At 41.9% G+C, this 25,837-nt stretch overlaps 1 protein-coding gene across 4 annotated transcripts in view; it reads right to left on the bottom strand.

Moving 5' to 3' along the window:
* The window catches only part of ATL2 (atlastin GTPase 2), a gene marked incomplete at its 5' end in the record, with an annotated part of 43,732 nt that overhangs the window by 1,987 nt on the left and 15,908 nt on the right, over positions 1-25,837 (bottom strand). For 3 of the 4 annotated variants that reach the window (XM_082757719.1, XM_082757720.1, XM_082757721.1), the window contains 11 exons: positions 1,986-2,417; positions 5,010-5,081; positions 6,336-6,392; positions 8,710-8,837; positions 9,637-9,775; positions 10,042-10,134; positions 11,137-11,193; positions 13,338-13,388; positions 14,508-14,612; positions 16,029-16,163; positions 20,824-21,104. In XM_082757719.1, coding sequence (XP_082613845.1) covers positions 1,986-2,417; positions 5,010-5,081; positions 6,336-6,392; positions 8,710-8,837; positions 9,637-9,775; positions 10,042-10,134; positions 11,137-11,193; positions 13,338-13,388; positions 14,508-14,612; positions 16,029-16,163; positions 20,824-21,104 — 1,550 coding nt within the window. Of the gene's footprint in view, positions 1-2; positions 515-609; positions 625-1,985; positions 2,418-5,009; positions 5,082-6,335; positions 6,393-8,709; positions 8,838-9,636; positions 9,776-10,041; positions 10,135-11,136; positions 11,194-13,337; positions 13,389-14,507; positions 14,613-16,028; positions 16,164-20,823; positions 21,105-25,837 lie in introns of those variants that run through there. The other variant, XM_082757722.1, reaches the window with a different exon arrangement.

The following is a 25,837-nucleotide window of genomic DNA, read 5'->3' as shown; positions in this document are numbered from 1 at the left end:
AATGAGAAACGTGCAAAGAAACAAAAAAAATGAGGTAACCAAGGAAAAGAAAATATAAACACATACAAAAAGATGAGACTCAAAATAATGAAAAAACTTGGAATGCTGAAGTCTGAAACAAAGTGACATGAACTGAAAGAGAAATGAGTTTTGCTGCTACGGTAATGAGGTTAAATCAGCCACATGCTATAAACACAAGTGATATCCCTCCTATACAGCAGTATTTCTCTGAATTCAAACCACTTTATAGTTCCTAGAAGATGGATGTGCAATTCCATACCCTATATGCAGCATCAGTCTGGTATGGTTACAGCATTTATGCAGACTGGCCCAGACGGTCCAGCTTATTGTCCTATATGTGTAAGTGTGAACACTTCAGATACAGAAAGAAAGTTAAAAATACTGGCTAGTTTTTCTTCTTGTTATTGTTGGATGAGAGTCGCTGTCGCGGCACTGATGTAAGAGCACGGCGAATCGTTCGGCATCTAAGGACTTCAAAGAGTTTGGAAAACACCTAAAACATGAATTGAGCTGTTAGGGAAACTGGCTCTTAAAGCAGCAGAAAAAGGCAGTCAAGGTCAGGAAAAAAGATCGCCAGTAGCTTCTTACCTTCCTGGGATTCCTCTGAAGCATGGAAGGAAAAGAAAGAAAAATCAATAGCAAGAACAACAATGCAAGAGACTCGGACCAGAATCTGTAGCTGCTTTGCCCATTATCAGTGTGGTGTAACTGTAACAATACCACCAGCAAGCTCTTTTGGAGAACACCTTCCTCCGGCCCATAAGAAGCCATAACCAAGTTCTCCCTCATCTCAGGGAAGGCCAAAAATCAAATTAAACCCTACATGCTCCAGATATCCTACAGCAGTAGTGCTATCACAGTGAGCACTACACATCCAGCTGACACCTTCCATTTTTCTTGCAGTGCTCTTCAACCCCGAGATGCAAAGCAAGAAGCTACGGTGGTAAAGAAGAGCCTCAATTTTAACCACTAGCCAAGGGCTGCAACTCAAATTTTAGTACCTGATGCTCAATTTCTTATTATGAAATCCACTTTGTCTCTCCAGTTACTTTACATGGCAGTTCATAACCTTACACAGTCGTTCACAGACAGGTTTAGGGTACCACTGCCTAGAATTCATCTGGAACAAAGTCACTTTTCAGATGTGGAAGGCTGTAGCAGTATAGAAGTCTCCAGTTAGTTATTTGCTTAACACCTTGTAGAACCTATTTTAGTGAGAAAAATGAAAAGCTACTCAGAAGAGTTGGTCAGGAGCTCTCCACACCGGCTGTACTAGGACAGCTACGTCACCTGGATTCAGGCAAAATCTTTGTACAGAGGCCTTCGGTTCTCTCACACTGAAGTCTTCTTTCAGGGGTTAACCTGACTGGCATGTATTTCTTGTAACAGCAGTAGCACCAACTGCACCACTTGAAGGGTCACAGAATACACAAGTCTTCCCAGAGGAAGAAACTTGTTGCACATCCTCTCGTAGCAGCTACTGCACGTTAGTCTGGTTACTCATCATCCAGTTTTCTTTGAGGCCTAATTAGTCCTCCAGTGTCACACTATCAGGTGAGGTGAAGAAGGGCAATGTTTCCACCTTCCACATTTCTTGAAGTACTTTACACACCACATCCATAGTGCAAGTTTGCCACTTTAAACTTACCTTTGAAAGCAGAATTCTCTGCCCCAAGAAGTAGTATGACTTCTAACAAATCCCTCCACTCTTACCATCCAAGCACCTAGCAAAGCTAGTGAAGCCTTTATGTAACACATACACACATGTATTTAAGTAACATTCCTGGTTTAACATTCCTTCTGTGGGACAACACTGCAGAGTGGTTGTACTCCTGACCTGATTTTCCCTGCAGCAGAACGAGTGTCCTCCCTTAACTCTAGACCAGCTTTTACTCACAACACTGAGCAGAAACTATTTGATATGTTTGCTCAAGGAAAGATTTTTCATGAAAACGAATACCAACCTGTTCCCATATAGCTTCAGCGATCTGATCAATGGCTGTTCCAACTTCTCTGAATTCCCCAGAGTACTTAACGTATGCCCAAGTACAAAAGGATATAAGAGCTATCCCCAGCACGAGATTACACAGGGTAGCTATGGAGTTCATACCAAGGAACCCAGTCAGTCCTGAGGTTATATACATGGCAAACATGACTGCAAATAGAGTGGCAGGGGTACGAGCAGCGTAAAAGATGTTTTTGCCATCGTTGTGCTTCACAAAGTTTGCATAGATCTCATCAATTTCCGTCTCGAGTTGTTCCTGGTAGCGCCGACAGAACTCCTCCCCTCCCATCTTCTTCACCGAGCAGAACTGCCTGACAGCCGATTCTCTGTAATCCTGGTGCTTCCGCTCGAGGTCCGCCGGGGCAATGTAAGGCTTATCTCCTCCACAGATCTGTAGGAACAATCAGAGGTGGTGTCAGCGCATCCCAAATATCTTGGGCTGTACTGAAAACAAACCTGCCCACCTCTCAAGCCAGCAGACTACCTCCTGCAACTTCCTTGGCTCTTTAAGGTCTAGAGTCCCATCCCAAGGGAAGCAGCCAAAGGTTCTGTGCATCACGGCCCAGCAAGAGCCTTATCTGTCTGTTAAGATATGAAGCCATAGCATATGACAGAACTAAAATTTTCAGTCCATCCCTTTGGGCAAGCCCAGGAGAGGAGAGCAACCACAACATATTTTCCTGTTATAAGGTGAAATAAGGAACACCAGAAGGCGGACAAAGCTTGGCTTGAGGAAGGTTAGATAGCGCTCTGAAGCCCTCCCCTCAGCTTTTCACACCATGTCACCCACCTCAGCACGAGGTTCACTGCTGAACTTGAACACCAGTGAGGTAGATTTTGCACACTCAGCAACTTCCTGCTTATTGCTGCCACTTGCAGGTCCCAGGGAACTTACCAGGTGATATGAATAAACAAGAACTAGCTGCTGACATCTTTAGCCTGTTCTTCCCTAGACTGTCCTCTAGGCTTGATTCAGCTCAACTTGTGAGAGAATGTTTCTGCTGAAGGGAAGAGACCATGGACTCAGATACCTGTGATGTGGACACCCACCATCTTCCTCTCCCTAAATCAGCATGGGTATGAAAATGGTTAGACTCCAATGATGACTTCTCTGTAACACTGATGTCTGACCTCTTATGGACTATGATTAGTGATTACCTAGGCCAAAGGTCCCAACTGCTCAGATCAGCTCCAACTCTGAGTCTGACTGTAAAGGTCCATGTCTAAAGACTGAAGATTCTTTCCATATGATGTCACACCACAGCCTTTCCTCTCCTGCCACAAGGCAGTGCTTGTCATCCTGTGTCTTGAGCACACCACCTTTAACCTCCTCCTGCTGCTTCCCCTTCAGCAGGGCACTGAAAAGATCGCTTTCTCAGAGCACAGGATACCCTTTCTGCCTCACAAGTTGCATGGCTTCACTGACTAGCTGCTTCAAAGCAACGGGATCCTGAAACCATCACCCCACCTGCTGCCCCCTGATGAAGTTTAACAAGCACCTGTCTGATTTTTCCTTATTACAGTTCTCTGTACCTGGCAAAACTCCCTGGAAAACAGGTCTCTCAACCTCCAAAACTGTTTTTGCACATTGCTCAGAGTACTGAAACACTAGGAGCTTCTGATGTATCAAGACCACTGCTTGCCACACAAATACTACCACTGTTCTCATGCTCTGTGCGGCTGCACCTGTTGTTCCTCACATTTAAGGTCATCAGGGGAAGAGTATTTTGTTTATGCACACTCAGCAGAAGAGGGCTTTTGTTCACCAGTAGAACTCAGTACAGTAAGAAATACCCATACATAATCCAGTCTTAAGTGATGTTCCTAAAACAGAACTTTCAAAGTCATGTCACATTAAGAACACTGAGACATCTGGATAGAAGTTGATTTAAGACATTTGTGTTTTTATCTATGCTACACTCTACAGTGACACAAAAATATACACAATACTGGGGAAAATTACTATGGAAACAAAGTCTGTTTGAGAGCACGTCTGTTTCTGTTTATTCTTTACCCCATGTAAGAAGCCTTTTGAGTACAGTATCTCAACAGCCAGTAAAGAGTCAAGGTAGGAAACAATTCAGCCTTTTTTTTTTTTAATAGAAGCAACCCATTAGTTATTTTAAAGAGATTTTCCAAAAATGGAAACAAATGAAGGAATCCCTCTACACCAGCATTCTCAAGTCAGCCTGCTAACAACTGAAGCTGGCTAGCCTGCCACTAGCATTAGGTCTTAATCTAACTTCAAAACTGAAAGCTACTTCAGTCATTAAGACCAGAATTAGCCCAGTTAATGGGGAGCTCTGTTTGTGGCATGTTATCACCCATGTGATTTCACATTTAAACCCACTGGTCCTGTTGTAGAGTTTCTAAATAAGCATAGTCTTGTTAAGCTCTGCAAGACATGCAACTGTTTCCAGAATTTGCCATGATAAAACATTGCTAACACCAGGAAGTCAAAGGGTGAAGTCCATCCAGGCATTCAGCTTGGAGTGGTGTAAGTCACTACCTTCAAGAGAAGAAGCGAGTAAGAAATCGCATATTTTTTTTCCAGACAAAATAGCTTTTGGATTAAAGTTTTTGTTTGTTTTTAAAAAGGGGTGATTTTAATCCACACATTGGACAGCTAGTGAATAACCACTATTCAAAAGTGTGAAGCCATCCTAGAACTCTACCCTTGGGTCTACCCTGACCCACCACGCATCTCCTCACCTGTCTGCACATTTCGCATTACAGGATCTTTAAGAGCAACAGGAGGAATTAGCAGGTGGTATATTGACCTCCCATTCCCACACCTCCTCACCAGTTTACATCTCAAAGAATCCTGGATTTTCTGCAGACACCTAACCTCAGTGCAGAGGACACAAAACACGTCCTGGAGCCTAAGCTACTTTTCCCCATCAATATGCTCACAGCCAACACCAAACATAACACTAAAACTGAAGGCCCGTATTCGCATGCAGACAGTTAGAAGTTATCATACCTGCTCCATGCCTTTGCTGTACAAGTCTTTTGCTCCTGCCACAGCAGCAAGATTGTTCGCCTCAGCTGTTGCCTAGAAAATATTGAGCACCACGTATCACTACAGCATCACCAGCAAGTTACACACATGTAGTTACACTGCCCAACACACCCCACAACCACCAAGGACTACCAAGGACTTCGATTGCCAAGAAAATGCCCCACATGAACAAAAGAAGGTTAATGATAGATACTAAAACAGAGCGACTAGAAGAAAGGGGGTTGGGGGCTTTCTAGGGCAGCTGCAGACAAAATCCCACGTGCTTGTACAGACTTGCCATCATGAGCAATCTCTTCTGAATGTTCTACTGTTAAAAAGCAAGTAAGGATCTCTAAATTACTAAACGTTAATCCTGATACGTCACTACCTGTGAAGAAAGAAGCGAGCCAATATTCCTGCATTATGTGCAGTTTTGGCGTCAGAATTTGTAAGGACTTAAGGCACCTTTCAACCTGTGTTGTGTCCAGGACAGTTATTCTAGCTCATCCTGCAAGATGGCATCTTCTGTATCTCACAGACACATCTATGGCATGTTAATTGGAAGAAATGATAGCAGCCTTTGTTTCACTGTGACAAGTTTTCTGAACCATTCCTCCTGCCAAAGTCTAAAGAATTGGTTCATTGACTCCATTCTGGCTGTTTATTCATCCTTCTTATCTTAATGAAGTGACACAGGAATCTTAATTTAAAGAGTCTTATAAATATGAAATGGTTAAAACCAGTCCTGGAGTCCACAGTTGGATGAAAATTCTTCAACCCAAGCAATTTAAGGATTCAACACAGAGCTTTGCACAATCGGTTTGTGTTCAGATCATTTTAAAGCTGATTTTTGGGTTGATCCAGAGAAGATGTAAAGAAGATACAGGCCTTAACTCAGTGTACTTATCCAACCTAACAACCCACACATGCAATAAAGGAGCCCAACACTGAGACAGTGATATTAGCTACATGACTTTACGCTTTTTCCTTTCTGTTTGCTGCACCAAAAGCCCTGCGAATAAAGTCTGAAAGATACTGACAGAAGAGCAAGTTACAGGAAACATGCTTGAAATTGAAGCAGTTAAAAAGAAAGCAATCGGTTATACCCTCTGCTCCATTTGGGGGATGGGACTGAGGAAAGAAATGTGTGCCCAGGCTACACAGTTCAGTCTGCTTTCACAGCACACAGCTCCTTCAAGAGCTACAGCTCTGTGCAGGAGCTACAGACTCCCAGCATTCATGACCTTCAACTGCACAGGGCTTATGAAATACATTTTCTATCAGGTTATTTGAAAGAAAAGAAAATACCTGCAGCATAGACTTCGGGTGAGGTAGCTCCTCTCCTTGATAGATTTTAATGTAAGCCTAAATGGAATAAATAAGAAAAAAGAGGTTTCTTTTTCCTAAGCATTTATGATTGAGGAGAGGGAGAGAAAAGGGATAACATAACAAAGAGCTCAGAAGTCATTACTTTGTAATAATGGTAAGCATTCAATGAATCAAGTTTCTCCACACATACAGGTCTGGCATTCACCCATTTACCCCCAGTGTTTTAACTCCTTTACTTTCCCAAAGCCTAACATGAAATCCTTATTATCTCCAGTTTTAGTAAACAGAAGCAATACTTTCACAAAGCATTTCAATTAACGTGCTTCCATCAGTATTAAAATAAGTCGTTCATCCCTCTATCAAAGTGGTTCTCTTTCAATAGCTGCTGACAGGCTTGCTTTCTGTGCAAGCACCAATAAGCCACTGAGTTTGGTCTGTGCATGTGTTCACTTTCAGACTTTCTTCCACTTCAAAATACAAGTTTCCATGCCTTCCATAAGTAAGGGCTGTGCACTTGAGGCTGGGGCCTGGCAAAGTTGGGGAGTACCTTGAGGAGACACAGCCACTATCTCAAAAAAGTGACAGGTTTGGCAACAGCCTTCTGCTCCCTCAAATGCATTAGAAGGTCTTCGCTAGGCAGGGAGCCCTCTTCCAAAACCATGAAGACAACCAACTTGCACAGACTTTCTGGCAAGAGGTCTGTCCAAACAGCCAAAAAGCATAATTTATTTCCCCATGCCTTGTTCCCTTGGAATTCCCTTGGAACATACACAGTGTTGAACTGCCAAAACACCACTGGAAGCCAAGTAGGCAGGCTGTCCCTCTGTTCCGCACCCTGCCAATCCTCGGGTGCTTTATTTCACCATGGTTTCACAAGGCTGGAAGAGAACATCCTTCATGTATCTCCTCCAGCCCACAAGATGGCCCATGTCCTACAGCACAGTTCTTGGGACAGGTTAAACCAACAAAGCCATGCCATGAACAGCCCCATAGAGACACTGCTACTGCTCTCCCCCCAGCTTGTCTACAAGCCTCTGTCCTGAAGATTTTCTCCCTAGAGGAGATGAGAACAAGGTCATCAGGATCCCTACATACCTTCTGCTCTAGGTGGTAGGACAACCTACAAAAACCATTATACAGGACTCTGCTCCCAGGACACCCTCCTTGATTCTGTAGCTATTTCCTCTGAGTAAAAACCCTCCGGTTTCCAACTCAGGCTTCACGATCTCAGCTTTAGATCCACAGTCACAAGGGAGCAGTTCTCTTCAGTTATGCAACTACTGAGTTCCCACAGCACCCTGCTTAGCAGATCCCAGACTGGCTACTGCAACGTGAATCAGGCAGCTTTTCAATAGCTGCAATGTCACACTCAGTTTTAGGGTGCACTCCTTCCTAAACTGCTGTTGAACATGCACTCCCTGCACCATATGGGATCGAGCCTTACTACATAAGAAAATGGAACAAGAAGTGATATGCAGCCATGTAAATACAGAGACTGAGCATATGAGCTCCAGAGAGGATTTTATCCTTGTCAGAGCAGCCACGACTTCTGAATCCCACATCATGCCTTTCATTTGCAAAATAAAGAAATCCTTTTACAAGTGTTGAGAGTTCTGGTCTCAGATTCACCCCTTGCATAACTACTTTCATAACATCAGCTCTGTCCTGCCTCCAACACACACACTCAGAAGAAGCAATGCAAAATTAATGCCTTGAGGAATGCTACTTTCTTGTACAGAACCAACTGTTTAAGCCATTCCAATTTAAAAAAAAAAAAAAGGCTACACATCAGACCAATTCCTGGTGATGTAGGGATTATGTTATCACGTTACTGCTGGTGTCACCATGATACCAGAACAGCTCAGGAGTTTAACAGCTGCAGGTATCCACAAATATTTTATAGCATGAAATGTTGTTACACATGCAAGTGTTTAAAAAGCATCTTCCTTACAAGTAAAAAAAACCTGGAGGGGAAGAAAAAAATATCTGATGTTTTTACTGCATATCTAGAAGTTTAAGAGCTGGTTTACTATCTGTATACAAAAACCCTCTTAAAAAAAAAAGAAAAAACAATTTCTAAAGAGTAAAAAAATCTCTAATAGAGCTTGAAGTATTTTTAACTTATTTACAAACTAATAAAAAGCACTCTTTTGCCAATAGTAGTCTGGAAAAGAGCTACACTGTCAGGAAGCTGTGTGCCAGTTCTGGAAACAGTAATGAAATGAACACAAAATTGAGCTGATCAGTGAATGTCAGCCTAGATACCTTCATCTTCTCTGGGAAGAACATGCCCTAAAATTAGAATACTTTCTTTTAAGCCATTAACAAAAATAATTAGCATAAGTTTGCTTACCTTGAAGTATTCTACAAGATCTCTACAGGTCACCTTGGATCCACTAATCTCTTTTTCTACCAAGTTTTCAGGGGCAAGCAGTAACGGTACCAAATTCCGTAGTTCTTTCTTAAAATCCTCATCTATATCTAGTAAAAGTCAGAAAACAGTGGTTAGTATTTAATCTTTTGTTTCCCAAAGGAACACTGACAACCCATAACCCCTCAAAATACCATCACAAGCCTTAACTGCATTTTTAAAATATTTAAAGGCTTAAATACATACTATAGCTTCAGTAAATTCTATTTACTCTTGAAATATTAAATTCCAACAGAGAACAGAACTCTGTAGTCCTTGTAGTACTCAAAGTGCGTTTTCCCTATTACACCAACATCTTGCACGAACCCACAGATCTGTCCCACAGAACTTGTCAGTGGGAAACTGCTGCAAAAATCTTGTTTTCAGCCTTTGCCATTCTGATATATTCTCTCTATTGGGGGAAAGGCAGTAATTGTAAGAATCCCAACTGCTTCGCAATTTGCGGTGGCAGAAGCCTACAGCTATTTTATAGTCATTCTAGCTTTTGACCTTTGCTTTTGAGAGTTGTTACAGAAAAGCCTTTCAATAACAAGAAAGGAAAGTCTACATTTTATGAACGCTCATGTCTGAAACCTTTATTTTTCTTTAGAATCCTTATTATATGACCTTTAGGGATGTCTCAAGTTAATCAAGATTACAATCAACATCCAGATAAAGATATCCATTCCATCTTACCTTTAAACCAAGAACACACAATACGCATTTCTAGATTCTATCATTTCACCTTTTAGCCCTACACTTTTCTAATCAAGCATTTCAATGGCCAACTATTTCAGTGCTTAACTTCTATGATAAAAAGAAAATGAATTCAGTGATCTGAATCAAGAAACACAATGGAAAGCTTCCTACCATTCAACCTCCCATCGAAATTTGGATTTGTTGCAACTTTAAGACCAGGGTGGGGCAACAGGAAACAGCCAAGGTTACTGAAACAGGAGTGAATATGCTTTCTTACGTTCTGTAACTCTTCATGCTGGTTTTGCTTTACCTGAAGAAAAAAAGAGGTGTAAGAGCTGCTAATACAGATTTGCAGTACCTCAAGATTAAATACCAGCTTGAAAGCAGTAAGAGCACAAGTGTGTTTAGACTTACTTCTGAACCTAAAGATGTTAAAGATGTAGAGTTCTAAACCCAAGAACCCTGCATAAGTGAAACATCACAAGCATTTTAAGAGCTAGATCATGGTGCATCACTATCTTGACAATGAGGTGTCACTTAAGTTAGATCAGAGTAGGACTACTAGACATAACGTACCTGCAATCTTTTCTCTAGGAACTTTTTTCCTCCTTCCAAACCATATGCATGTTCATAGGGGTAACTCCAATCTCTAATTAAGAACATTAGTGTCTGTAAAAGGAAGAACAACAGGGGTGAATGGTTTGCATCATTCCTAAGGTCAAGAACTATCACACGTAGCTGTTTGAAATTTTTAAAGATTCTAAACTTGGCTATTCTAAATTAAGTAGCTTTGTAGTTTTGTGGTGCAAGTAGTTGCTAGTTTTAAGAAAAATACACCAATATACACACAAGTGCAACTTGCTCCTTATCTGAAAGGAAGTACTTCAGCGTCTCAAAAAAGAGATGCTTCCCTGTTCCATGGGTTTGCCTTTTACTACCCCAGAAGGATTAAACGTGGTTGTTTCCTCCTGTCAGCTGAAGACAGAGAACAAACCTTGACATTAATCTTATCTGAGATGAGGTGCTTGAAGAATACACCATCTTGCCTGGGCCAATCACAGGAACATAAAGGGCTCACAGTTGCAGGGTGAATATTCTAGAGACACGAGAGTCTCAAAAATTCACTGCTGGTAGCATTACAGGTTAAGAAGAATCATCTGATAATTCGGGTTTGGAGAAGTCTCAGTTCTTGCCTCCGCTAAGTAGAAGAAGCCTCAAACTCTCCTCTAGCCTAGGAAATAGTCATGAGACGCTAGCAGTTCTGGAAAATTCAAATACTGCAGCCATTAATGCTTCAAATAATGAAAATGCAACGTCCCTCAATTTCTTCAAGGCCATATGACCTATATTCAGAACCACGCACCAAAGACCAACCACATCTCAAGAAGAAATGAGTTAGGAAGGAAACGTGAAACTTTCTCCTTGAATTCAGTGCATCACTTGACACTTCCTTTGTGCTTAAAACCCAGGCACAAAGCTATAGTTGCCTAAAATATGATCATCTTCAGCATTCTTCTACTGTTTTTGCCAAGAAACATAGTGACAGAGAAGGAAAACCAGTCTTGTAAAAAACAGACTAACAGACTGGCTTCAGCCCAACTAAGTTCTCTTCATAATTATCCTGAGATAATTTTCTACACATTCAATTGCTTAGACTCAACACACAGTTACCTGAAACGGCTTTTGGTATATTTCTTCCATAGCTAGTCTTCCATATTCTGTAAACAACTGAAAAAAAAAAGAAGAGCGTAAGGGTGACACACAGAAAACAGTCTTCTACTGTAAGAATCCTTTATGTCACTAGATAACAATGCATTCAATCTTAAGTTGTATTACGGATCTAGAGTGGTCAGTGCAGCTCAAGAACAAGTACGCCAATGGTCAGTGAAATTCAAGGAGGAGACAATTCCCGCTGGTTTCACATTGCCACTCCAGAACTGGCACTACACCGGGGCTCTAAGTGGGTGGCCAGTGGGCTATTCTCAGAGGAAAGCTGACTGCGTCTCTCAGCCAGGCAGTTTCCAACACTCATCACCTCGGCTAAGGAGGTACGCCTGTCTAACACTTGCCCCCTTACTTCCTACAAAAAATTTATTCCCGGAAATCTCAAGGCACTTGGCTTGCGTTTCAATGCCTAGTACCTCAGCTCTAGCCAAGTTCAGCAGCTTCCCAGATCTCTGCTTCAGCCCGTGACCTTAACTCATAATTGTTCTTTCTCTTCAGCAGAAGAAAAGCGCTAGCTGTCTTTGCCTGGTTGCTTTCAGGCATCTTTAATGCTAAAAGCAGCATTCTTCCTCACTGGACTAAGTGGGCCAGCAAACCCATGAGAACAAAAAAATCACATGCTGGCTGTTTCAACCAGGTTTAACGCTGTCAGGTGAGGGTACCTCACAAGCCCCTTTATAAACTTTGGAGAGTGAGATGAAGGAAGCCCTCTAGAACAAGGTAACTGTTCCTTTGCATTAAAGCTCATCCCTCGACACCTCAGGAAAAAAAAGTCCGTGGCTGAAAGGACAGTTTCCCCTGTGTCAGTTACAAGAGCATCTGAAAACTTACAAGACTAATTTGACACAAGTGAACTTCCAAGCCCTTGTCACCCTGAGCATAAAGAAGCTCTGAAGAGGTCGAGCACCCCCATGAGTGGCTTGTTCCTGTGATCTTAACTTACCACCTCACTCCATTCCCTCCTACATGGAAAATATGCAGCCAAAGAGTAAGAGTATTTCAGAATAATATCTCCTTCCCTCAGACCATGATTCCTTGTTCCCACCTTCAGTGGGCAGGGAACAAAAGCATTTACTTTTATTTATTGCCCTTCTCCTCCCTTTCTTCCCTCAAATCCCATCTACTATAAAAGAAAGGGAACACTCCATTCAGACTGCACTGAGATTGTTGAAGGATCAGGGTGATCAGGAAAGTCTACCTTTCAAATAATTTACTAAACCTTTTTTTTTTTTTTAAATGGTGTTTGTTTTCCCTGTATGCTTTGTTTGGTTTTGGTCCAGCGATACAATGCTGTTAACTGAGAACAGCATCACAAGATTATGTTGAGTTAGTGTATTTCTACTTCCAGTATTGGCAGCCAGTCTTTAGCAGCACTGAACAAGACAGAAGTCCTTTCAATCAGAGGACATGTAAAACAGTTTTAAGCTGTGACGAGGTCGTGGCCTGAGCACAGGCAGATATTTGTTAATACACAAGCTAGCCTTTGAAGCTACAGATTTTAACTTAAGGAGATAAGGCTCTTACACCATTCATATGAAGCCAGAATTGAGTGGCCTTTGATCACAATGTTCCATTAGAGGATGAAAACTCCACAGTAGTGAGAAGACAACTCTCATCTGCTCTTGTTTCTAGGCAAAAATGAGACTGTAAAAGTTTTTCAGATGAAAAACTAGAGAAGGTTCCTGAGTGGAAGATAATCTTCCTGCCATGACACAAGCTCCCAAATTTCTACAGAAGCTAGTTATGAAACACTATCTGTCTTCTTACGTTAGGGAAAAAGAAGAAACATGGGAAGTGTCTTATGTGCTTTCATAAATCATTTCCCATTCTAATCCTTTCAGGAATTTTGGAATTTCTTACATAGAGACCAGAGACTTTCTAATGTACAGACCAGACTAGACTTAAGATTTCACCAAATTAGGAGCTTATGCTATTTTACATCTACACTGGCAAAGAGGAAGCATCACAGATGTTGACGCAAATAACGTTTTAATAGGCCGAACTAGTTTTAGTATCAGGTCAGCTTTCATGTTTTATATTAAGTAGGAAGCTGCTCTCAAATCACAGTTACATTAGTAGTAAAATCAAGAACAATTTCCAGACTGTTAATTCAGAAACAGCTTAATATAAATTCAGCATATTCTTACCTGCAAGTGTTGAAGGTCATCTTCCTGAATATTCTGGGACAAGTTGTATACCTGTAAGAGACAGTAAAGGAATTAAAATGCAATTTGAAACCCTTATCTTCATGCAGCCTTTGTTAGGCATCTTGAGTGTTTTTTTTGTTTGTTTGTTTGTTTTTTTACCACCTCCAGAAATATTTAACTACCTGAAAGCCAGCCTCTAGAACAGTATCAAAGAAGGCATCTCAAAAAAGTCACTCCCTATACCAAGTGGAAGGGACAAAAATCACTGCTGGCCACCCTAATCCTTCCCAGATCATCCTTCCAAGGAAGCAAGCTGTAAAGAGATCTAGTAGTAATGCCGAGTGCTTCAAATCATCATATGGGTGTGAGAGGAGGACTGAGAAGGACATACCTATCTGTCATCCTCAAATCTAAATGCTCCAGGACTCAGTGATCTAGCAGCATCACCTCTGACACGGGAACAGCTGAGCAGGTAGTTCACCAGTTTTTTTGCTTCCAAATCTTCCTGGAGAAGTTGGGCTTTCCCCAGGGTGCTCACAACAGCTTCAATAAGTTCAACCAATACTGAACGGCAGTAAACTCAAAGATGTATCAATAACCCATAACTTGTCCTAATCACAGGAACAACAGGGGCAGGGGGACAGGGCAAGGCATAGGCAGTGTTCTACATACTAAAACATCACAGTTCACAGGAGTATGTCTGAACAAGGTCACTTGACATCCCTTAAAAACCTGCTTACTTCTTGCACATCAAGACACAAGCCTAAAAGGAGTACTGGGCATAGCACAAGAGAATCGTCAGGAGTTTAACAGTAGCAGCAGACGTACATTTAACAGATAAGTGTAGTTTCACCCTTAGTTTTGTCATCTAAAGTCTTCTAAAGCTTCTGTACTACATTTGCATAGAAGCAGTTGCTACTTTGCCATTTTTGTTTGGAATTCCCCAGTTCAGTCAGCAATTTAACCCAGCTTGGCCTTGAATGACCTTGATTCCAGAGAAACTTACCTATATAACACTGAAAACTGGGACATTAAATGTGAAATCTTCAGTAATAGCTGGAGGAAAATACGCAGGCGAACTTTCTAAGCATGGCTAGAGAGAGACTCTTTGCATACTTGAGCAAGAGGGTTCCTACAGCTGTCATTATTGGCCAGCACAGGTATTCTCACCTGGACAGAACTCGTCATGGTGCTCAGAGCAAAAACCGTTGCACAGTCTTTGATAGTGGATTGGCTATCAAAGGCACCTTGGGTATCCATGAGTAGTACAGCAACCTAGAGAGTTTTGAAGAGCAGCAACAGTTAACCAAGTTGTTACACTTTCAAACTCCAGGTCATTGGGTTAAATTCTGTTTCAAGTAAGAGCATCTCTCTGCTTCTGTACCTATTTATTAAACCTTAGCCAGCTCCCTGCACACACATTTATGCACACCTACAGATTAGTAAGCAGCAATACAAAGCCATATCAGCAGCCTTATGTCCTTGGCCTTGCTACATTAGTTACCCTCTCCCACAGAAATAGCATCCCTCAGCTCAACAAGGCACAGAGCAGAGTAGAAGGTAGTTCTTCCTCACTGGAGGAGCTTCAGTCTCAGCTCTAATAAGCTATACTGGATTGTTTTAAAATGTGTCTTAATTATTTCCAGAAAAGCAGTGACACTGACCATCTGCTAGAATGACACGGATGGATGAAGTCTTATCATTAAGACCACTTCATTTCTAATTGCCATCTTTGGAATCTACAATTCCCTTCTCTTTCAGTTAGGGCTGACTGATAAGCAAGAACAAATGAGTGATTTTATTTTCTCAAAAGCACAAACAGATGCTCACAACTGCTGTTTTTTAGCCAGAGAACTGTTTGGTTACGTATAAAGTTTAACAAAACCTTCTACAGGCCTCTAAACCACTAGCTGGTTAAGATCAGTGTCCTATATTAACCACCAGATGTTTCCTTTTCGTCTCAGCAATGCAGAGGCTATGAAAGTTTAATCATCAAGAGCTTACAGTTCAGGAGAACACAAATAGCTGAGAATACAGCACTGGTATTACAGAGCAAATGTTTACTGACAACATTTGAAGTTGTTACAGCATGAAAATAGACACCCAAAATCAAAACTACGCAGTTAGGTTGATTTAGAGTTAAAATGCTCAACAGTTTTGATAAGCGTAGAGTTTGTGCCATTTACCCTGCTTTTCTTTTCTTTTTGCGGGCTACCTGTTAAACTACACAGAAGGACCGGCTTAAAGACACCAAAACTGTTTATAATACTCACAGCCATGTGCTGCATTTCACTAGAACAAAATTACAAGCTAGAGCACATACTCAATCCCAAAACCAACAGTGTTTGTTAGAACTGTTCTTATCACAACATTTGTCTATACATGGTATTTATAGCCAATGCAGTTCTAAAACATCCACAGGAAAACCCACCCATAAGCCTTGACAAAGTAGACTTTGCCAAAATAAAGTAATCTCAGAATGGGACTATTGTTGGAGACTGAATCTTTTAAACCAGCAGGAAGACTCACACCTGCACTGATAGCTGATAGAAGGTTTCCAAACATATTACACAGCTACTGAACACACAGGAAAGCATCTTTGAACTGATTCCATTAAAACCATGGCATTAAAGCTATCCACCCAGAGGCAAAAAAAATCACCACATACGCCTATTTAAATCAAGCGCTTACCTTTGTTCCGTTGGGCTTATCAATTACAAACACTTCACTCCAGATCTGAATGCCAGTGGTTTCCCGTTCACATCCACCTCTCCATGTAAACCCAGTTAAAGGCTCAGTGTTTCCACCTATCCAGCAAGGAGAAGTCTACAAAACAAGAAGAAAAACTTATTAAATACCAAGGAGGAGATTTGCTGTGCTGTGTTTTTGCAGACTTCCATGGCACACCCTCATTTTCCTCCAAGCTGACTGACAACACTACATAAAGTATTAAAAGCCCAGTGCTACTCTGCTGTATGTTGTGGATGCTCCACAGGGAAGTTTTGCATCGGAGTCTACCCTATTTCAGCAGTTACACAACTCTTCAGCCTCTGAAGAGCACACGTGAACAGCATTCAGGTCTCAAGAACATATCCAGAGAAGGAGACTCCACAACCTCCCTGGGCAGCCTGTTCCAGTGCTCCGTCACCCTCACTGTGAAGAAGTCTATTATTAAGTTCATTTATTTACACAAAGTTTATTTATTAATAACTTGGATGGTTTTGTAGTTAGAACTCCAAAAGGAACAAAAAACTAATCTTGACTTAATCCCTTCCCTCTCACAACTAGGTCAACCGCTGAACCTAGCATCTAAACCCCCACACTAGCAGAGACCAGCACAAGACTCACACTGCCAGCCTGCAGAAGCCAAAAAGAATAGGCAAGGACCAGACAATCCATAATCTCTCCTTCAGTCACAGACCAAATACTTCTTGGTGATTAGGATTCAAGGAAGAAGATCAAGTTGAGAGTTTGGTACACATCAGTCAACACACCCTACACATTACAAGTTTATGGGCAAGTCACCCACTTTGGGAAAAGCTGTCAGAGCCAAGTACAGTCTGCAGCTAACACTCCTCAAGGACAGGCAATACATGGAGCAGTGGCTCACAAAGAAGATCCCAGACATTATATGAACAGATATAACCCAGAAATACAGTTTATGTGCTGTGGAAGTAAGGAGCATGAATGGGCACTCCAGGGAACTTTCACTGTGATGCATCTGTTCTGTATACACACAAACACTGAAATCCTGGAAAAGCAGTAGACAGACAAAAGTTGAAGTAAAGAGAAGGTTTAGGGAAAAGCCTTTATTTTACAGGCTAGAGCACAGCACACTGACAGAAGAACAGAAACACTCTTAAAGAATTTGCCCCTGACCACCCAGGGAAGATTACCAGCCAGGAAAGTGTGCTTTTAAAGGAGGTCAAAGGAGAAGCTTCTCCATGCACTACGCTGTAATATATAACTTGCTAACTCAACACTGGAAGTTTTCAGAAGAGCTCAGGACAGACCTCTTCACATCTCTGAGAGCAGTGTGTGGCACCCAGAGGCTGCACAGAATAGAAATGCTTACTGTGAATAAGTGAAACTGCTTATTTCAAAAATGGAGGGAGGAGAGGAATGATAACTGCATACACCCTCCATGCCCAGCAGCATTATTTGCTGCAAAGCAAGCCTATGCTAAGAGGAGAAAGTCAATTAAGCAGTTCTGCATCAGCATTCTCCCAAACTAAGAGCACACCATTCAGCTTTGCTACTTGGATGAACCATGGCAAAGGTGAAAAATAAGATGAGCACATACAAAATACAGGCACAGGCATCCAAGTGAAGAGAGGCACAGCTCCTTACAGGTAGTTTTTCTGTTTTATGCACATACGCCTTCACCAGTGAAAATAAACACAACCTGAACGGCGTTCCCTTGCAGGTGTTTTTTCTTTGTTTTTGGGGGGCGTGTTTGTTGTTGGTTTTGGTTTTTAAATCATCCAGAGATGTTTACTCATCCACTGACCAGTGTAGAAACTGAAGCTCCAAGACTGCTTTGGGCTTCAGAACACTCCAAGATCCAGTTCTGCAATGCTGAATCAGCTCTCACAGGTATATGGTAGTGGAATCTTGTTTCTCAGTTCTTCAGAAGAAACTGTTAAGTTACGCAACAATATGATCCATTCTTAATTTATACAAATTTGGTCCAGAAATGTATTACCCTTACTTGAAGAAGCTCAGAACAAAACTAATTAAGTACCTCAATCACTGCAAATTATCACATTTATTTCCACATATGATGCATGTCACAGGGAACTTTGGTGTCTTAAGCACAAATTCAGCTCAGGCTGCTTCGTTCTGTGGACTATGCAGTTAACCCTGTCTCTGACTGAGCTTTACATCACACTGAAGTATTCCTAGCTTGTTACATCATTTTTTTTCCAAGAAACTCAGTGTTTTAAACTCCATCCATTAAGTTGACTTGAAAGACATTCAAGAGATGGGAGAAGTGAAACAGAAGGCTTTGTTCCTAGAAGAAATCAAGCTTTAAGTTGCACTGCAGTTCTATATCATAGCCCTTTTAAATATTCCATACCAAGGAAGTGACCAATGCAGCTTTATTTGCATAGTGCCATTAATATGCAGTACATCTAGAAAGGTCGCACCCCTGTAAGAAAAAGCTTTCAAATCTAAATTTACTAGTGTCTCCACACCTAGCTCTTAATAAGGCTCAAAATGAAACAGATCACAGGATCCTTGCAGCAGCTTTGCTGAACACACAACTGCTGCTATTTTGTGGCGAATTATTCTGTCCCCTTTCAAATAATGAACCTTAACACTAAGTATCAGTGCTTGAAATGAGATGCCACCCTTCTCCCTGAAGATACTAACTAGCTCCAGCCATTTCAAAATCCTACCTTTGACTTCAACTGGCACAAGAACAGTAACTTTTCAAATGACCCCTAGCTTTTCGGGTAAGACAAGAAAATAGGATTCTGACATATCTTGGCAAGTTCTTCATCACAGACTTTAATATCAACAGGACAGGATAGCCTGGAATTGCTTGATCGGTGTATAAAATGAACATAAATGCACTGGTATTTTGTGCAAGGGCCAACATTTAGTGCACGGTAAATACATACTTGAATTAAGCCTGAAGACAAAGATCAGACTTAAAAAATATATAAAACTATACCAAGGCCTCCCCTCCTGTACTAAAACCACTTGCATAAACATAGAGGACACCGTTTGACTTGATAAAATTCAGCAGGGCTCCAAAGAAGAGGCGTTGCACTCATCTTCTCTCATCCTCAACTCCTAACACTCAGTTTGCAGTGGCTCTGATGCTTGTCACGCTTTCCCTAAGCCAGTTTACGTCACTGAGCTGGCAGGAAAACAATTCAAAGTACAGTGTCTCTAAGGCATCAGTGAGTAGGATCAGCTCAGCTAAGGGCCTGCAAGCATTGTAGCTTGAGAACACAAATGCCTGGCCAGAAGCAGCAAATGGAGAGTAAGAAGCAGAGCCTTTTAGGCAAGTGATGTTGTTGCACTAGATAGCTGAGTTTGTCTTCTTCAGACAGTGAAACAAATGGTATTTTGAAGGACACCTAGAGAAAACTGAGAAATGTGGCTGTACGGTGCAGTGAACAGAGGCACACTGTTAAACAAGGCTGAAAGTGTCCCAATCTGTTTTGCTCTCTGAACTTGTTTTGCAATCTGTAAGTTCCAGTGTTTGCTTAAAGACCAAGCCTATTTTTGGCAAGAACTAGCACTGCTCTACCTAGCACCCGTTTAGCTCTAATTGCTATACTTCTTGGAAGTTTTGTTTGGTTTTGTTGGTTTTGCTCTAATATAAACAGGACACTGGAGAGGATTTAGACACATACAAAAGGTGACCCACTGAACAGCCATATCAATGTTTATTTCTCCCTAGACTCAAGAAGTTGGGAGCACCGGCTTGCTACTCTGTATTCCTCCTACCAACATCCTCAGTGGCTTTCTTACAGAGCTCTTGGCAGATCAGTGAGAACTCAATAGCAAGCATTACTTGGACTGAGAGAAAGGAAGTCTTCATCTGCCAACTACCAGCAGCTTCTTTACAATATTCCCGTATTTCCTGTAACTGCAGGGTTCATCTTCATTTCTCCTCAAGCCAGCTAGCACAAAAGCAAAATAGATGCAATCGTGGTTAATTTCTGCTACCAAGCATTCCAACTCCAAACAACCATGACCACAAAGGAATCCATTCTGTTCCTTAAGTGCTTCAAAAAAGCAGTAAAACACTGAACTGTTAATATTCACTGTGCAGATTAAACAAAACACGGCACAACCCATGACAGAAAGATGTATATGTTCACAGGAAGTCCTATGCCACCTTCTCCATAACAGCCAATAATTCAAAGTATAGTAGAGACTAAACAACAGCAGCCAAAAAACTACAAAGTAAGAAGGAATTAAGCTTCAGATTAGGCATTCATTAACCCATGACTTAAAAGGATCTAAGAAATTCTTGGACTATGTTCAGAGACACATTCCAAGCAGGCAACAGGAGACTTTCTCCCTTTTGCTGTATTTCAGTATCTCAGTAAACAGAATTAGTCCTCCAGGAGCTACCTGACAAATTTCTTTTTGCAGCAATTGATAAGCTAACGCTACAACTTGACTGCAGGAGGCTGAGTCAAAGCAAGATCTTCCCAAACCACCACCTAGGTAAGGCCTTGCACTACTAGAAGGCCCTCCTTGAATGCTCTCCTTATTCAAGTTCTTCTCAAATCCACTTATATCAGGACACCAGTAATTCACTTCATGGCTGCAGTAAATGTATGTTGTAAAATCGTCACTTAAGTACACTTCTTCACATAGTAGCAGTATACTTAGAGGGAGAGGAAGCCAGCTGCTGTAAGGAAAAAAAATACCTGCTATTTGTGTTCAAGTAAACAAATACAAATGTGAACAACTAAAACTATTTTTTTTCCTGCCAAGGAAAGTCCAAATTACTCACCCTGTTATACATGTATCTAAGCATGAAGTCCAGCAGAAAAGATTTTCCTTTGCGGAAAGCTCCTGCTACAGACACAACTACTATGTTAAGATCTTTGATGTGCTCCTGAAGCAAGATTTTTTCCAATGCTTCTTCATCTAATTCAAAGTTATGGTCATCTTCATGAGCAAGAACAATCTGGATGGGGCGCGGCTTCTCCAAATCCACCTCGTCATCCGAGTCTGGCAGGGCATCTGAGTCAGGTAGGGCATCCTCCTCTTCTTCCTCCTCATAATGCTTACCTGCAAATTGACAGGTTACACTACGTTAGTAAATCAGAGATTAGGACACTAGACGTTTTTGTGAAGTGAAAAATCAAACTGGGCTTGATGATGTAGTTGGGAACGTGTGCAGACAAGATCAAGAGCCGTTCCCTGTCCATTTTCAAACCTGGCATGTCATCTACACTTCAGATTTCAGCATTCCCCAAGTTTTAACAAATCACAGAAGAAAACTGATTTTACAGCATCAAAACCCATTTAAGGCTTCTTAGGTAAACTTGCATTAAAAACCTACAGGCCTTTTCTCATCTGGAAAAAAATAGTAGAAGTAAGCTTTTTTTGTCCTCTTTGGAACAGCGTATAGGAAGGTGATCGTCTACAATTGTGAAAAAACAAATGTTTTCTGTCAATTTTGGTAGCCAACACATACAAACAAGACCACTGATCCAGTACATTACCCCAGCACCACATCAGCAGAAGACTAAATTCCTAATTCCAACTCATTACACCTGTTTCAATTCTCAAATATGACACAGACTTCAGAGTGCCTGTTCACTGCTTGCAAGAGGAAAAAAGCTTGTTTGCACATGTAAGGCCTAACATCTTGGGGATTAAAAAAACAAGCACTGAAGCAGTTTCTGGCTTCATACTTTTCCTATGACACATTATTAAGCATGATTCAGTAAGAGTAAGTACCAACTGTTCCAACAGAGTTGAGAATATTAGGAGCTCGTTTTTTAGCTTTCAGTCTTTCGGGTCAACCCTTCAGAATCCATTCTTTCAGTAGCTGAAAGAACTACTACTCAGGTCAGATTTCATTATTGATGAATGATGAACTAAAACCAACATGGCCCTACAAACATATATCACAGTAGTAACAGTATTTTAATCTGACTTCCAGAAGTCAGGAGTTACTGGGTGAGAGGCCTTTAAAAAGCACAACCACACAAGTGTAACCTGAACTCTGCTCCTGTCCAAGTACCACAATAACAAAGTTTGTCTCAGAGAAAAAAGGAACTCCCCCACTGGCCTGATCCCAGTTTTGCTGTCGAGCTTCTGGAAGGGTTTTTGTGTGTACAGAATTGCCTCAAAACTCAGATTTACAGCTTGCCATGCTCTGTGAGAAGTCCACGTGCACAAACTTGACTGAGGCATCTTCCTAACAGTTACTCATCTGGGAACATCTCAGTTTCAGTCCATTGGACTGCTTGCCATGCCTACATTTCCAAGCATTGCTTCTGCCAAGAGAATGAAAAAGCCATTTCCAGTCACACGATGTACACAGGTGTGTTACATGTCCCCGTGCTTTCTGCAGGAGCAGCTCAGGAGTGGTATTTTCTTGCACTGTGTGCCACAAGGCACCACGGAGCCCACCACGGTTGGATTCATCCATGGTAGAGACCCTGCCAGCACCCACAGGACCTGCACCAAGCCATTCCTGCCAGATCTTGCATCCCAGATCCCATCCTCAGCAAGACTTAGGAACAGTACTCAAACACAGCCTGTTTTGTGGATGTAATGAGACATTTGAGTCATTATCAGGGACTTGAAAGATTGGTAACACAGTGACCCTGGAGTTTTTCCAGAAGCTGTCTCTTTAGACAGTTCTGACAGCATTTCACTTTCTTGCAAATCAGAGGGGACGCTTCCAATCATCGTGTTGGTGCTGCTTCAAAGGCCAGCAGCACTGAATCTTTTTTAAAAATACATATGTATTGGTTTGAACAAATAAAGCTAGTGGAGAACTTGGTTTGAACAGGACGTAAACTGGAGTGTAAGCCCTAAGGAGCTAGAACCACACTCTAGCATTATCCAAGTGGGCGTGCAAAACGGCTCTTAGCATCACCCTCACTTAGTCTGGTTGACAAAGCAGGCCAAAAAAAATTACACCAGCATGTCTGACAAATGGAAGGAATAACTTTAAGAGCAGCTGTCAGCAGGACATCAAGCTACACAAACTACATTGATAGAGTACGGGTTGCCATTTCAGAAGAAAAAAAAAAAAAGATCTCACCTTCAGCTAACACTTTTCTATTCTCAGAAATTAAATAAGCCCTCTTTTGAAAAAAAAGTTTACAAAGCAGGATTTGCCCCACATAGAAAGCATTCTTTGTAAGCCAGAAAACATAGGAGGCCCCAGCGAGGCACAAAGATTTTGACAGTAAAGAAAGCCTTTGGCATCACAGCTTGGAAACAAAGGGAATAATTCTATTAATAAAAACATTAAATAGCTCCAAGAAGAGACTTTTGAGTTATAGCAAAGTACATGCACCTCCGCTTCTAAGTATTCCCCAGACAAGTTCAACTTGGTTACTTAAAACAGCCTTATATTCTTTTATTTAAATGTGTATTGCACTGATAGCGCTAAGGCATCAAGTTTGTAAGCTAAGGTAGACTGCAAAATAATCCAAAGCAATATCTGCAACTTCTCTGAATTGCAGCCAGACATTAACCACCTTTTCCTACCTGGAAATCATCAGATCCTTAGCAGACCTCAAAGCAGGAACTTTAGCAACGTCCTTTTGCCAACACAGAAGCCTCCTCACATCAAGATACTTTCCAGACAAACAAGCAGTGTGATCATTTATCATTAACGATTTCCAAACAAGCAGATTCTCCCTATCACAAGCTGATAGCACTATCAGGAGCCTGCACAGGATACATCCATCGAAAGTCCACATCTTGTTAATAGTCTTCTGCACCCCTGCAGCTTATATAACTCAGAGGGGATAAAAGATTCATCTCCAGTCCCGTTCAATTCCCTTTATATTTCACTCACCAGGAAAAATTTGAAAGTAAAATCCAATACATCTAGCTGTGGGGAGAAAAGGCTGGTTTGGGGTCTTTTTTGCTGTCTTTGGTTGGTGGATTTGTGTTGTACTAGGCTGGCTAGTCCAAAATAAAATCATCTGACAGCTCCCAACCTGCCTGCAGAAAACGCTATCGTAGACATGAATCAAGCACTTTGAGGTTGGAGAACCACAGCGTTGACAGCTGTAAAGGAAACTCGATCCATCCAGAAGAGCTGATTTCCTAACTTCATCCTCGAGCGTCACAGAGCAGCCTTCCCTTCAAGAGATTTTGGACAGGTTAGGTATTACCTGGACAGATATCACACGAGGTTAAGCATGTTAACTGTGGAATGAGCACTAATGCTTGTCCCAGCAATGCTGTCATTGTATGCTAACCTGTCACTGGCTCCAAGGCAGGCATCATAGCCCTTTTGGCTCTCCATACACCTTCTGGCAGCTTACCCTGTTACTCTGGCTAGTTGCTGTGTCAGAGCACTGGAATATGCTGGAAGGCTTTCTAGAAGGCTTCAGTGTCCTGGGCAGAAGGATCACATTCCATTTCCAAGAACTACTTCCAGAGCAGTGTCTCAAACTGATCAGGACAAGCAGTCCTACTTCACCTTTTTTTTTTTTTCCAGAAGCTGCAGAAGCATTACAGCAAGCCTGGATGCAGATCATATAAAAAAAAAAAAAATCTCACAGCACTGTCAAGGAACTGATGAAATTCAGAACATTCTTATTGACCTATACATGATTGTTAGTAGGGGTGGATTTTTTTTGTTGTTGTTTCTCCTCCTTCCTCACCTGCCCCAGCAGTCATAGTACACTACTACAAATACAGAATTTAGGTGGATTTGTCCTAAAGCCCCACCTAAGGGCCACATGCCACTCTAGGTCATTCTAACAACCCAGTCCCAGCAAATTAAGTGTAAGAAAAACGAGGACAGAAGTGGCTTTCCAGCAGGATCACCCTACACCAGAGTGTTTCCAGCCAACTGGACGGTAATCTGGATTTGCACAGCTCGTGGCAGCCTCCCTCCACAGGTCTCCATGACAACACATCCAGGAAAGCTCAAGAGGCAACCAGAGCAGCACGATTCTGTTGCCTTGGGTGGGATTTTTGTTTGCTTTGCTGTTGGCCTTTTTTGTTTTGGACTTTCCCAAAGTGTTAAGTCTTCCAGTTCTATTCCAGGACTGGGGTTACAGCCCCAGCACATCCACTCACGAGGACTTGGTTGTTCCAGGGGTACGGCACAGAGCTGGTCCTGATGCTGGTGGAAATGCCCACGTGCACAGAAGACTGGCCCTCGGGCTTTCCGTACGCACAGAAGAGCTCTCATCTATCACAACACATGGCATTGGAGCTTGGAGAGCAGCGTGACAGACCCAGAAAGCCATGGCTTTGTTTTTACAAGCTGCACAGCTGCCCTTTGAGACTCGTGCACTATTGAACGAATGCACTTCGGACTGCACTCACATACCCTGCTCCGGCCAAAGCTAATGCAGGAGGACTGTCGGCTGGACTCATCCCGAAGTCTGCCATCTGCTCAGTCCTCATCCTGTAGCTGTTTGCTCATCACTCCTTTCTCCATTTCAACCTCTTCCAGCCTGCATCCTTCATAGTAGCAGTAGAGCTGCTGCACAATTTCAATGGTGTGTAATCGCTTCCTGAGCCAGGGAAGCAGGCTAGGAGACACAGGAGAAGCAAAACCATGCAGCAAGGCACAGAAGCAGACAGACGGGAGCGGAAACAAATCCAGCCTCAGGAAGAAACCACTGGCCAGCTTCCCCAAGAGCTCTGCACTCCATCAGCAACTGCTACAGAAGGCGTGCTGCCGACACTCACCAGTTAAGTGTCCAGAACAAGCAGCATTTGTTGAAACGCTAAGCCAGGTTTTGGGAACAGTAACTGTCTGTGTAGGTACAGGGAATATTTCATCTGAACAAACCCAACTGAATCAG

The sequence above is a fragment of the Aythya marila genome, assembly GCF_965140915.1.
Source record: "Aythya marila genome assembly, chromosome: 3".
In the NCBI taxonomy this organism is placed as follows: domain Eukaryota; kingdom Metazoa; phylum Chordata; class Aves; order Anseriformes; family Anatidae; genus Aythya; species Aythya marila.
This window is presented reverse-complemented; position numbering and strand designations above follow the sequence as displayed.